The 14,745-nt window shown below is 32.5% G+C and overlaps 1 protein-coding gene across 5 annotated transcripts in view; it reads right to left on the bottom strand.

Annotated features, from left to right (window-relative positions):
- Positions 1 to 710: 710 nt before the first annotated feature.
- Positions 711 to 14,745, bottom strand: part of CUL4A (cullin 4A) — a 67,995-nt gene continuing 53,960 nt past the window's right edge. For 3 of the 5 annotated variants that reach the window (XM_077158731.1, XM_077158730.1, XM_077158732.1), the window contains 5 exons: positions 12,583 to 12,696; positions 8,228 to 8,333; positions 7,890 to 8,062; positions 3,344 to 3,496; positions 711 to 1,819 (listed from right to left, as the gene is read on the bottom strand). In XM_077158731.1, coding sequence (XP_077014846.1) covers positions 1,724 to 1,819; positions 3,344 to 3,496; positions 7,890 to 8,062; positions 8,228 to 8,333; positions 12,583 to 12,696 — 642 coding nt within the window. In that variant the 3' untranslated portion in view covers positions 711 to 1,723. Of the gene's footprint in view, positions 1,820 to 3,343; positions 3,497 to 6,180; positions 6,302 to 7,889; positions 8,063 to 8,227; positions 8,334 to 12,582; positions 12,697 to 12,847; positions 12,975 to 14,745 lie in introns of those variants that run through there. The other 2 variants (XR_013174744.1, XM_077158733.1) reach the window with 2 other exon arrangements.

Genomic DNA, 14,745 nt, shown 5'->3' with positions numbered 1-14,745 from the left:
CATGAAGTAAAAAGACCAATTGGCTGGTTTTCTTACTAACTGGTAATTTGTGATAGAGATGAACAGAAAATAGTAATCATTTGAAAGGGTGACAGATGTTTCCCACTTCTGATTTGTTGGTTGGTGTATTAGTGATGAATTTAAACTTGCTAAAGAGTTATGAGAAATGTGTATTTCAAATACCATAAAATTTTATTAATATAATTTTAAGGCTAATTAGACTAATTTTATTTGAAATAAGTCTACATTAAATTACAATATTAACAATCTCTAGACACAATGAACTTAAAATATAAGAAGTAGAAATCTATTTGACCTTTTATAGACCTCATATTATTAGAACTCACAAATGAAAATTTACAAATATAGAAATGATGATACTTAAAGAGTGAGGATTTTAATATGGAAACCCATAAGATGTCCTATTTTGAATATGCATGTTTCAAAAAGGGAGAATCTTCTAATAATTTTGCATAAAATCAAATTATATAAACTTGGTATATTCCAGAAAATATTGCTTTAAACACTTATACCATGATTAAAATTCCTTTGGTAGCTTTTAATCAAAATGAAACATGCTATTATGTAAAATATATAGTACTTTTCAATGTTATAACAAAAGTATCTTTTTCATAGTTACCATGCTAACATCACTACTGAACTTTCATTTTGCTGTTCACCCTCACATATATACACAACACGAAACCAGATACCAACAACATCCTTTTAATCTTTTGACAAAATAACCTCTGCTTCACAATATCAAGACTTTTAAGTCACTTATAAAATTTTTTACAGTGGTATAGCACACAGAACAATTACTATCCCTGTGCATGACTGTAAAAACAAAACCAAACTTTATTATAGCAATAATACAAATACTGTAATTAAAAAAAATCAAACAGCAGTTACCCTAATGCAAAAACAGGGACTGCTAGACTCAATCTTAGAATGAATGGTAAACACAAACACACTAGCCCCCCAAAACCCTTAAACAGAAAATTCACAAATAACTGCTAAAATAAAGACGCTGATGGTTTACTATATTAAACACATCAGACAAACGATGTCCTCTTGGCACATCTAAGAAGTCTCACTTAGAAACCTGATTTATAAAAAAATCAGTCATCAAAGTTTAAAACTATTTGAAAATAAATGAAACAATAGATGCCAGTATTTAGATTGCATAATTGATTAGCCAGTTTTAACACTGACTGTTTCTTCCTAATGTTCATCAATTAAGGGTTCCTGTTTTCAATCTACCTGTTCATCAATAAGATACCTGGTCTTCAGGAATAACACCTAAGTATTCTTGACAGCTAAAGAATGCAGCATTTAGGGTCTTTAAAATTGTGCATTCATGATCACATGCAAAAAACAAACCAAACCTTCAGCTTTTATCACAAGAACAAGACCTTATAAAGCAACTTCTTTTAACCAATATCTTCTTGTTCAATCTCAAAATTATTTTGCACAGAACAGTAGAAACAATTTAAATGCCTAAAAGAACAAGAGAATTGAAGGGGAAAAAAGATACATCTGCCATTTGAAAATTCTTAACCCTTATAAAAGATGATCCAAGAATCATTTTCCTTTCCTTCTAATCCAAAAGTATCTGTAGCTGGTTCAATCACAAAAAGGCTTGGAAACAGCATAGATATGCTTCATTGCTCTGAAGATACATTCTAGTGTTCTACTAAAAGAAAATAGTCTGCTGACTTCATTATGCAACGTAGTGGTACTGATTGGGATTGTCTTTATCTCTCTCCATATAGTCTCTGTCTATAAGAGATTCAATTCTCTTTTTTAAATCTCCAGGCTAAAAAAAGAAGACAAAACAAATAAAAGTTCAATTATAGTGGATTAAATTTAGAAGCAGAATATAATACAAGGATGAATTACATAATTATACAATTAATCACAAAATGAATAAAACAAAATTCTATTTCAAAGACAATGGTAACATTATCTCTTGTGTAAAAGTATTTTCCATATGAACTCATGGTCAGAGTATGACTTCTAGTGAGAAATGTGATACTTGTGAAATGTAAATACATTTATGATCACCACTGTTCACATAAGCTTGGTAGATCCTATTATGTAACACATTTTTGTTTGAAAGGGAAATCTAAAAATGTCTTATTGGGGCATTTTCATTCTTTGTAACAACACTACTCCTTAAGTACCATATTTTATTATTATATGAATATACTTAAATATTTACTGTAAGTGCTATATTTATGTAGTATAACTAAAAATTCTGTTTTCCCTTGCTAAAAATAGATAACAGAATTAGTAAGTCTGTATATAACCATCATAATATGTAACCACTTGCCTCTGCCTAAGAAGGCCATCTCCAACTCTGCTGTATTAAGGAGAAAATCTGTGTTTACATCTACGAATAAAGAATCTTCATATAAAGGATATACTCTATTCTCCAAACAACATGTTTTATTCAGTGACAGGTCATACATTTTGTAAGATACGGTCAAGAATCAATTATTTATAAGTTTCATGGCTGTGCAAAATAATCTGTATGTATACATCACGTTTGGAGGGTTAAATATTTGCTAATTTAAGATGGTATTCCCATCAGTCACTTAAGTGCTAGACTAATCTAATATATTTCAATTTTCTTCAATTGGTGAAGAGGGATGGAACGGATGTACTTCTGTCAAATCTGGCAATGGAATCAGCGAACTTTTAATCCAAAAGTATATGCAGTGGTGCAATATATAATTTGGTATATTTTAGGTTTATAAATACATTTTAAAGTGCTTTCACAATCCTCCCCTAACTTACCCTGTATACAGTCAGGACAGTAAATCAGTCTTGGAAATAGAGTACGGACTGAAAGAATTCAGGGTAGACTTTCATAAATAATAGCAATACTGAAATATAACTGAGGTAGAAATGCTTTCTATTTTGTAAAATGCTGAATAAATTAGTTTTATGATTTCTTTAAAAAATCCTGTGATTAAATCTTAACTGTGTCAACTACTAAGAAAAATGGTTTCCAGATTTCTACATAGTACCCTCTTTCTTCCCTTCTTAAAAAAATAAGCAAGTACAACAGCCCCAGAAGTGGGAATTTTAGATTTCTATCACTTCATAACTATCACTATAAGGGTGGCAAAGAGCAATTTGGAATAAAGTCCCTATTAATGATCACTTACCAGTTTTTCTATACTTAGAATATTCACAGAAGTAGATTTTTATGGCAAATTTTCACTCGTAATATAGGACAAATGATATGACTCTTTGAAGGTAGTAAAAATCAAACATGTTTTTTCAATTGTTTGATACTGCACTACAAATTTAATTAAGCCAATACTACATTTACCTTTACTGGAAATTTCAGCTGATTGTACAATTCAGAGACTAGAAGATTATGGCCAAGAGTCTTTCTCATTTTCATTATTCTTACTATAGCAGCATCAATCTGGTATTGCCTATCCTGAAATACTCTTTCAGTGGTGCTAACTTGTTCCTCAACCTGTATAAAAAAAGAAAAAGAGTGAAATGTAAAAATGTAATTTCAATATTAATTATTTCATGTTGCTGAGCTTGATGAAAACTTTTGTTTAATGCCAAAAAAAGGCCAAACTTTGGCCGAATACTCTTTTGTTGGACATTTTAATTTGTTCTAGTAAATGCCTCGCTTCCCTAAAACATCAAAACTCTAACACCAAAATAAGAAATGAATTAAAAAAAACCAAATTTCTTTTATAAAAAGGCCTCAAAAACTATATAAAAAAAGTAAATAAAATCTAGCAGTGCAGCAAAAAACAAAACAGGATTTAACCTAGAAATCGTTCAACATTAGGCTATTAATATAAGTGAAAATGATCACAATGATAGTTTCAAGGATAAAAATTATATGATCACCTCGACAGATGATACATTCAAAGTCTACTCATATTTTCAAGCAAACAATGCAAACAAACAAACAAACAAACTTTAGCATACCAGGAATAATTTTTTTTTCTAGGTACATGGTCTGGGAATCGAACCCGGGTCTCCCGCACGGAAGGCAAACATTCTACAACTGAACCACCCATGCACCCCAGGGATACTTTTTCCTTTTTTTTAAAAACATGGGCAGGCACTGGAAATCGAACCCGGGTCTCCAGCATGGCAGGCAAGAACTCTGCCTGCTGAGCCACCGTGGCCTGCCCAGGGATACTTTTTTAAAAAGCAGGAAAGAACTTGTACATGATTAAGAGCAGCTACCAGAAACAAATAGCAAATATTGGTAACAATTTAGTGTTAAACACAACCTACTGAGAGTCTAGAGATGAACTCTGCCTAGGGTTGAGGGAGGGCACCACAGGATGCGGGTCTGTGCATTTATGTAAAGCATGTACGTTTCAGGAAGGGAGAGAGTCCATAGTTTTTATCTGATTTTGACAGGGATTCACAAACCAAAAAAGATATATACTTCCTATATTAGAGACAAAATTAGTCAAGAAGAAAAACTGGAAGCCTAATAACACTGCTGTTTCTTAAAAAACATTTAGAAGATCTACCTACGCAATAAGAGAACAAACTAAAGAGGCATACTGAAAAGGAACTGGTTTCATTTTTGTAACCAGCTGAAAAATACACAAAGATCAACTGAAAAATATCAACAAAGCTAATAAGAATTCCGTAAAGCAGCTGGACATAAAATAAATATGCAAAGACAGTGTTAAGATATACATACCACCTAGAATTATAAAGAAAAAAGATCCACCTTTATAGGGTATCAGCATTTCATTGGCCCTTCTTGTTTAAAACTCTTTAGTGCTTTTCCAAATTCTTAATAGGTTTGGTCAGACTCTGTATGATCTGGCTGCTGCTTGCCTCCTCAGGTCTTATTATCTAGCTCAGCTGCAGCCAAGAGGCCTTCCTTCAGTTCCTGAAAAATGCTAAATTCATTTCTTCAGGGAAGTCTTTTCTTTACTCACAGTATTAGGTTAGGCTTTCCTGTATTTTTCCAGTATAACATTTACCTCAATTATATTAGGTTAGTCAATGACAATCTGGTATCTCTCCTGGACAAGACTGAAAGTTCCTTCAAAATGGGGAGTTACATTTTATTGTTAATGGCTGAATTCTCAGTGCTTTACAGAGGACTTGGTCCATACTAGGCACTCAATAAATATTTGTTGAATGAAAGCCATAACTCACTAAGAATAAACTATTTAATAAGAAATATGCAAGACCTATAGAAAGAAAACTCTTAGGAAGATAAGAGATCTGAATATATTTATTCAAACATGTGTACACACATTATTGAAATAGAAGATTTAATATGATAAAGATGAAAACTCTGCAAATTAATTTAATGCAATCTGAATAAAAAAGCCAGTGTCTTATTGGAGCAGGGAGACATGATAAAATGATTCTGAAATTTACTGGAGTAGGTACAATTATTAAAAGAACTTGTTGGCTATGAAATAGATAAAAACTTAGGATAGAATTGAGAAACTGACCCGTAATATGTGAGTATGATATACAATAAAGGTGACAATTCAAGTAAGTTGTCAAAGAAGACCTTTTCAATTTGCTGTTGTAAAGGGGGAGGGGAGTTAGATTGCTTTCTGATACTAAAATAATTTCTACATTGTGCAAACGAAGACAAATGTGAAAACTACTAGAAAAACAGCATAAGCAGCTATTTTAAAAATTTTGGTTAAGGGAAGGTCTTTCTTAGGCATGACACCAAAGCCTGAATCCACAAAAGAAAAGATGACTATATTATAACTTAAAAACTTTCACATGGGGAGAAAGCTCTCTTAAAACAATAAAATGGGAAATAATTATTTGCCACAAATGATAAAGGGTTTTTAACATAAAAATAACCCGTACTAATCAATAAGAGAAAAAAACATTCTAATAAATGTACCAATGACTTGAAAAAGCAATTAAAAAAAAAAAGAGAGAGCGAAAAATACAAATGGTTAACCAGAAAAACAGGAGCAATATTTATAGAGGGCTTATTGAGGCTTGACTAAAAGCTTTATAAACATTATTCATTTAATTCACACAACCTTTGTGGTAACAGTACACATATTTTAAAAGATAAGGAATTGAGGATTAGATAACTTGCATAAACTTCTAAATGGCATAAAGATGCTCAATCTCAATAGGAATCAAAGAAATTCAAATTAAAACTGCAATGAACTATTTCTGTACCTGTCAGAATAGTGTGGGCAAAGGGCAGGCAGAGGTGAAGGGAAGGCACTCTCATTTGAGAAATCTGAGATTGTAATCTGGTAAAATCTGTCAGACTTCAATTTCACAAAGAGTGGTCAAACTAAAAAAAGAACACATTCTTTGGCCCAGCAATTCCAGAGCAAGGATTTGATACTAGAGAAACAGTCTAAAAAGCATACAAGGAAGTTTGTACCAATATGTTTAATGTACCTTAATTTCTAATAGTGATTAAACGCAAACAACCTAAAATGTCTTTTAACAAGGACACTAGCCAAGCTATGGTATAGTCAAATAATGAGTTACTCTACATCCATTCAAAATGAATGAGTCTTACTCTTAAGAGATCCATAAGTAGTAAAAACAGTTTATAAAATTGTATATATAAATGGCATATATTTGGTGATCACATTATCTTTTTAAAAAAGTTTGTATATGTATATGCCACAGAAAGAAGCTGACTACATACAAGTGTTAGCAGTGGTTATCTCTGGGGAGAAGAGAGGAACAGTTTCCACACTGGAATCAAAACTCTGAAATTTTATATTATAAATTCCTAACAGTAGAAAAGCTAGATCAAAGGATATGTGTTTAAATGTTTTTGATACATCAAATTAATCACTAAAAAATCTGTACCAATCCAAAGTTCTTTAACAAAAAACAAATGAAAAAACAAAAAGAAAAGAAAGAGTGCCTATTTCCCCATATACTTGCCAACCTTTAGATTGGCAAGATATCAAACTTTTTAACCTTTTCCAGATTTATAGCTGAAAAATGGAGTATTATTTTTAACTACAGTTAAAAAAATATTTACAAGAGTGAACATCTTTAATATACTTATTGGTCTTTTGTTACTTCTTTTTCTGTAAACTGAACATATTTCTGGGTGGACTACATTTTAACACCTCTAAGTAAAAGCTGAGTAAATGAAGCAATTATCGTCTACTGTTGGATTCAGAGAAAATATTTGTGATATTACTTTAGATCAATTACAGCTGTTTTTGTGTTGTACTTTAAACTGACCTCCCTCCTTCACAAGGCCACTACTCATTTACTCCTGTCTAGATTTGATATTTACATACACAAGTTGGGGCCAACTGGAAGCTCTCTTCAGGTGGATAGCAGAGTTGTTTCTGGATCTCCTCCTAGTCAGTTGATGATAGTCTAGTTTTACAGAAGTCAAGGTTTCTGCATATAGGAAAAACTTACCTATTTTGGTTAAATGATTCTTTTGAGAACCTGATCAAAACTATAGATACTTTATCTGTATAGAAGTTATTATAAATACAATTCAAATAGTCCAATTGACACTCTAAGGCCTAACCAGAGACTTACAACTTCTATACCAAAACCTCTGCCTGAGCCTAAGGTTCACAGAATGGTTGAAGTGTACTGTTGCAAAATAAAAAGACAAGTAAATGGGTTTTGGAAATTACATGCTCTTTCTATGCTAACAGAATTTGATATAAGAAGATCTGACTTATACCATATTTTTGTGAATAGAAATGGTGACCATTAAATAGATTTTCATTCTTAAGTGAATATAAATAAGGAAAGCTACACTGAAATGAATATTCTTATAAAATTATGCACTCAATTAAGTCCTTTAGAAATATGCTTTTGACTTCTAATATTCAATAAATTACTACAAAACTAATATCCTAGAAGTAAAAGATAAAATGTATACATACAGTTTCTTTCATCTGAATTTGATTGATCTTTATTCTAAACAACTTGTGCTTGAACTCTCCATTAAAAATAAACTTGTCTCCATCTTCTACATCCTTTCCTTTTGGACTTTTAATCAGCACACGTGCTTTACCACAAGCCAGTGATTGTAATGTTCTTCGCAATTCACTATCCTCTGTGTAGGGAGAAAAAGGCAAATGAATATATGAATTAAAATGAATAATTCACTTAACAATAATGAAATCACAAGAAAACACGACAAACTAGTCTATGTGTTCACTTAAAATGAATATTTAAAAATATTTGAAAACTATAAATTTATAAGAAAAATTCTTCATACCTATACCAGTAGCCATTTTTATTTCTTCGAAACTGAATTCATCCCCTTCATTAAACATGAGTAACACTAATGTCTGGAAAAGGGACACCTGGAACTCCTTCTTTCCCTTAAAAAAAATTAATATTAATTACTTTTGGAGCTGTGTTTATATGATCTTTAAAAAATTATAAGAAGCTTTCTTTTTGCTTTCACAATTTTTATAAGGGAATAAAAATTCACTAATAGTCACTAAATAAGAAATTAAAGTTATTTATTATAATAGAAAACAATGATTAGGTATTATATTTCAAAGTTCTCCTGAAATATTTTTAAAATAGTAAAAACGATCATTGGTAAATACTATTGAACAAGAAAGGTGTTATCGTTATGTGATGTCAGATACATTTGCTAAAACATATTCAATAGCTGCCTTAAGTTTTATTTTAATCCTGTCAGGGTTCTCTTAATGCCAACAGAAATATCACTGAGAAGTAAAACAGAATGTGAGAAGGCATAGTGAAAACATGTAAGGAAGTGAAAGCTGGCAAAATATTCTTATCAAAATTTTTACTAAATGAATAAATAACAAGTACATAAATAATAAAATCTTACAGCCCAGCTTCCCTTTATGTACCTATAATATAAATTACTAATACAAATTCAGTCTTATTAAACCTTGCAATTTCCCTTTTCTATTCAGAAGGTCCCCATTGTAGAGATTTGCCATTTATAGTTAGAAAAACATATGCATTAAATTAAATACATGCGAAAGTGTTTCTAGTTTCGTTTTTTAATATACTCACTTCTTCCAAAAGGGAAAATGACTGTATGGAGAAAAAGAAATGCTGCGATAATGCAGCTATATAAAAGCACTTTATCCGCACCCCAACCTAACTCATAATCCAATGGTACAGTGCTAATGGCAATTTTCATTTTGATATATTTTCTTCTCTGTGTATGGAGAGAACTGTACTCATTGGTGGTGGTACAGACTATGCTAAGACTGAGTTATAAGTCACTGCCAAGTAAAGCAAAAATTGAGGAAAATTAAAATCAACTTTCATAATACCTTAATGTAAAATGTATATTGTTTTATATAAATAACCCCATAAAACATACATACAACAAAATAGATGCATAATTTATAATGCAATGTATAGATAAAAGCATTATACTATCTATGTAAAATAAGTTTTATAATTTGTTTACATAATGGAATCTTATTTACTAACTTGAAGTTAAAAAACAATATTTATTATATTGTATAAAACTCTATACTGTTTTGTTTCATGTTTTTTCATTTATGAATTTCTCCCCTCTTGATTCTAGCTTATCACTATTTTTTTGAATTTTTAAAATTTTATTAAATATAACCACAAACAGAAGCATTCTTACCATATGATCATTCCATTCTTTTTAAAAATTAATTTATGATACATAACCACGTACAAACACAAACATTCTTATCATATGATCATTCCGTTCTTGTTATATAATCAGTAACTCACACTATCATCACATAGTTGTATGTTCATCATCATCATTTCTTAGAACATCTGCATCAGTTCAGAAAAAGCAATAAAAAGAAAACAGAAAAATATTCATACATACCATACCACTTACCCCTCCCTTTCATTGATCACTAGCATTTCAATCTATCAAATTTATTTTAACATTTGCTTCCCCTATTATTTATTTATTTATTTTTAATCCATACGTTTTGCCTGTCTGTCGATAAGGTAGATAAAAGGAGTATCAGACACAAGGTTTTCACAATCATACAGTCACACTGCAAAAGCTCTATCATTATACAATTATCTTCAAGAAACATGGCTACTGGAACACAGCTCTACATTTTCAGGCAGTTCCCTCCAGCTTCTCCATTATATCTTGAATAACAAGGTGATATCTACTTAATGCATAAGAATAACCTCCAGGATAACCTCTCAACTCTGTTTGGAATCTCTCAGCCATTGACACTTCGTCTCATTTCGCTCTTCCCGCTTTTGGTCAAGAAGGTTTTCTCAATCCCTTGATGCTGAGTCTCAGCTCATCCTAGGATTTCTGTCCCACGTTGCCAGGAAGGTCCACAACCTTGGGAGTCATGTACCACGTAGATATGGGTGGGTGGTGAGTATGCTTGCTGTGTTGGCTGGAGAGAGAGGCCACATCTGAACAACAAAAGAGGTTCTCTTGGGGGTGACTCTTAGGCCTAACTTGAAGTAGGCTTGACCTATGCTTTGTGGGGTTAAGTTTCATATGAACAAACCCCAAGACTGGGGGGCACAGCCTATAGCTTTGGTTGTCCACACTGCTTGTGAGAATATCAAGAATTCAACTTGGGGAAGTTGAATTTTCCCCCTTTCTCACCATTCCCCAAAGGGGACTTTGCAAATACTTTTTTTTTTAATTAATTTTTAAAATTTTTAAAAAAATATGAAAAGAAACACAAACATTCTTAACATATGATCATTCTGGCTACATATATAATCAGTAATTCACTATATCATCACATAGTTGCATATTCTTCATCATGATCATTTCTTAGAACATTTGCATCAATTCATAAAAAGACAACAGAAAAAGAAATGAAAACAGAAAAAAAAAAACTATACATACCATACCCCTTACTCCTTCCCTTTCACTGAGCACTAGCATTTCAAACTAAATTTATTTTAACATTTGTTCCCCCTATTATTTATTTTTATTCCATATGTTCTACTTGTCTGTTGACAAGGTAGATAAAAGAATTATCAGACACAAGGTTTTCACAATCACACAGTCACACTGTGAAAGCTGTATCATTATACAATCATCATCAAGAAACATGGCTACTGGAACACAGCTCTACATTTTCAGGCAGTTCCCTCCACCCTCTCCATTACATCTTGAATAACAAGGTGATATCTATTTAATGCATAAGAATAATCTCCTGGATAACCTCTTGACTCTGTTTGGAATCTCTCAGCCATTGACACTTTGTCTCATTCTGCTCTTCCCCCTTTTGGTCGAGAAGGTTTTCTTAATCCCTTGATGCTGAGTCTCAGCTCATTCTAGGATTTCTGTCCCATGTTGCCGGGATAGTCCACACCCCTGGGAGTCATGTCCCACGTAGAGAGGGGGGAGGGCAGTGGGTTTGTTTGTTGTGTTGGCTGAGAGAGAGATAGGCCACATCTGTGCAATAAAAGAGGTTCTCTTGGCGGTGATTTTTAGGCCTAATTTTAAGTAGGCTTAGCCCATCCTTTGTGGAGTTAAGCTTCATTTGAATAAACCCCAAGATTGGGGGCTCAGCCTGTTGTTTTGGTTGTCCCCACTGCTTCCAACTTATCACTCTTAGTAATAGCACTGCGATGAATATTCTTATTCATTTATCTGTGAAGATGCCCCATTAAAATAAATTCCTAGAATTGGAACTACTGAGACAGAGCATATGATTTTAAGGGTTTTGAGATGTAATGCTAAAATGTCCTTCATAAAGCTCACCCCAATATTTACTTCCTCTAGCAGTGAGCTACAATTGATGTTTCTTTTAAGTTTTAGCCATTATCAATTTGGTAGTCAAAAGTGGCACCTTATAGTTTAATTTGCTTCCCTTTGGTTAAGCACAGAAACTGAATATTTTTTCATGGATACTGAGTTTGTAGGCTTGCTTTTATGAGTTGCCTCTTCACACCCTCTGTTCTTTTTTCAATTAGGCACATGCTTTTCTATTGATTGATTTCTTATTGATTTTTATTGCTTGGGATAGTAATTGTTAACTGCTATAAATAATGTAATGTATTTTGCCAACTTGTTGGCCTTTTAATTAATTTTAGCATCCAAGCAGCAAAGATCAATTGCCAAGGAACTGATTTACCTTTGAAAACATTACAAGAAAGGTACTCAAACAAATTTCCTTAGTACTTGTGGACAGTGTTGCCTCACTCCCACCAATAAAAACAGGCTTTTAATTCTCAATCCACATCTAAAATTTGCTTCAGACTAATGAACCCAACTGTGTAATTTCTACTGCATAGTGGCAATGGGCCTCTTCTTTTTTTTTTAAAGCTTTATTCACATAATATATAGTTCATCTAAAGTGCACAATCATGGCTGTTGGTATAATCACTGAGATATACATTCACTATCATAATTAATTTGAGAACATTCTCATTGCTCAGGAAAAAAAACCCCCATACTTCTTATATTATTGTTGATTATTAAAAATCCCCAGATTCCTCCTATTATTGATGCTTAGCTTTGGTATGGTACCTTTGTCACAACTGATAAAAGAATATGTTAACTTTAGTTCTTAGTTTGCATTAATTATAGATTTTTTCCATATACCACCTTATTATGTTATACTTATAGAAAAATAAATGAAACAAAGATCTTACTTCCTTAAACTCAGCTTTTAAAACAGCATGTCCCAAAGTAGTTTGCCACTGAAGTTTTCGACCACTGTGCTTTCCAAGATAAAATGTTTTAAATACTTCCTGGAGTTTAATCATCTGTCAAGCATAAAAAAAAAATCTAATTATGCTAAACACCATTAATGTAAACAACCACATACTGTTCAATTTACAAAGCTTTTACATTTTTCCATAGCTGAACTAAAAGATCAGTTCTATATTTGACATTTATTTTTCTGGATTCTATTACCTTTTAAAATGTCCACCATTCTAAGACATTGGGATTTTCCATCACACATGGAATAATGCTTGAATTTTTGCTTAACAGTGAAGACAGGCTGTATTCTGCAGTATCCACATTCCCACACCTGGGCTCCCTATGGTCAGTGGCATATATAATGAAGATTGTTAGCTAGCAAAATTAAAATACCGTCCTTAGTTACAGACCATGTCTGCAGGTTCAACTATAGCCTGCTTAGGTCAGTTTAAAATTTCACTGGATGATCTCAAGCTAGTGAAGCCAGAAATTTCAATTATGCTTGACTTCTCCATCTTTCTCTCCTGCCCACAAATAGCCAACAGGTCTTACCTGTTCTGCCTATTAACATATTTTGTTGATGATACCATCAATCACAAGGCTTACCATTATCTTACATGCCATTAAGAAAATAAGGCTGTCAATACATTCTAAAATCAGAGATGTCAAAATACGAAGAAAAAAAAAGTGTTTCAATGAATTTGGTAAATCTCTTATAAATCTGTCTCTGCTTCTTCTCTTCTGGTCATCACCATCTCTTACTCCTACTTCTGTTTTCCTTTCTTGTTTGGTTTTGTATGCTGTGAGGTGGGGGGTCACATTTTATTCTTTTTCATATGATCTTGTTATCGTAGCACCACTTGTGGAATTTTTTTTTGGAGCGCACGGGTTGAGTTTCCTGCTTTGCAGGTGAGAATTTTACCACTGAACTTTCTGTGCACCCCTTCCTTGATTCTTACTGCATCACCCAAATCCATCCCTTTTCCTCTCTATGCCAACTATGCAAGGGCCCTACCCATCAGCTACAGTTTAATATCTGAATCATGGCATGGCATCCAAAAATAGGGATCTTCTTTCTCTGCCAACTCTTCACAGATACACAAGCTTCTTGACCTACCCTAGACACAGGTCCAGCTATTATTCTCTCTCTGCTTTTTTACAACCAAATACTTAAAAAAACTGTCTGTACATCCTGGTTTTAATTATTCCCAGTTCACTCATTGCAAAAGAAAAAGATTATTTAGTAAATACGGGTTAATTATAGAGTTCCTTTCTTTTAAAACAAAGTAATTTTAAAAATTTAATAGGCTTTAAAAAGCCTATTAAATAAATGTGTGGAGTTTAAAAATCAAATAATACAATAATTTTTATAACAAAAAAGAACAATCTGAACATCATCTCTCTTCATTCTCCTCAAGTTTCCCAGTTCTTGAGAGAAAACTACTTCTATTTCTTTAAGCTGTTTCTTCTGGTATTTACCTGCAAATCTCTTAATAACATGCTTATTTTCCCAGTTTTTCAGGTTTAAGTATAATCTTGATTAGGACTGACTTTGTTCACACTCTGGCCCCTGATATAATACAACTTTTGAAGGTACTGCTCTTCTAGTTTGCTACTTTGAGAAATTAGAGGCCAGTCTAATTGCTGGCTATTTACAGCTGACCTGTTTCCACTTCCAAACTTTTTTGGATCTTCTTTTCTTCTCCAAGGTTTTAAATGCCTTGTTTTTGGCATTTTTTATTCAAATCTGAAAACTGGGATATTTTCTGTTATTTCTTTGGATATCCATTCTTTTCAATTTTTTCTACATTTTCTATTTCTGGGACACTGGTTCAATGAATTTTGGATCAGTTAAATGGATCAATTCTTACCTTTTTTTCCCTCCCTATTTTCCTCATTTGTGTGTTCCCTTTAAGGCAGCATGGTATAAAAAAGTGTGGACCGTGAGCTCAGACTACCTGAGTCCAGATTCCACTCTGCTACTATCTAGCCCGTGACCTTGGTCAAATTATTTAACTTTTTTAGGTTTCCACTTCTAATCTTAAAATGGAAATAATAATACCCATTTAATTGCATTGTTTTAAGGATTAAATGTAAATCACTTAGAATAG

This window comes from Tamandua tetradactyla, chromosome 4 (assembly GCF_023851605.1).
Source record: "Tamandua tetradactyla isolate mTamTet1 chromosome 4, mTamTet1.pri, whole genome shotgun sequence".
Taxonomy (NCBI): Eukaryota; Metazoa; Chordata; class Mammalia; order Pilosa; family Myrmecophagidae; genus Tamandua; species Tamandua tetradactyla.
Note: the sequence above shows the minus strand (reverse complement) of the source record. Positions and strands in the feature narration are given on the sequence as shown.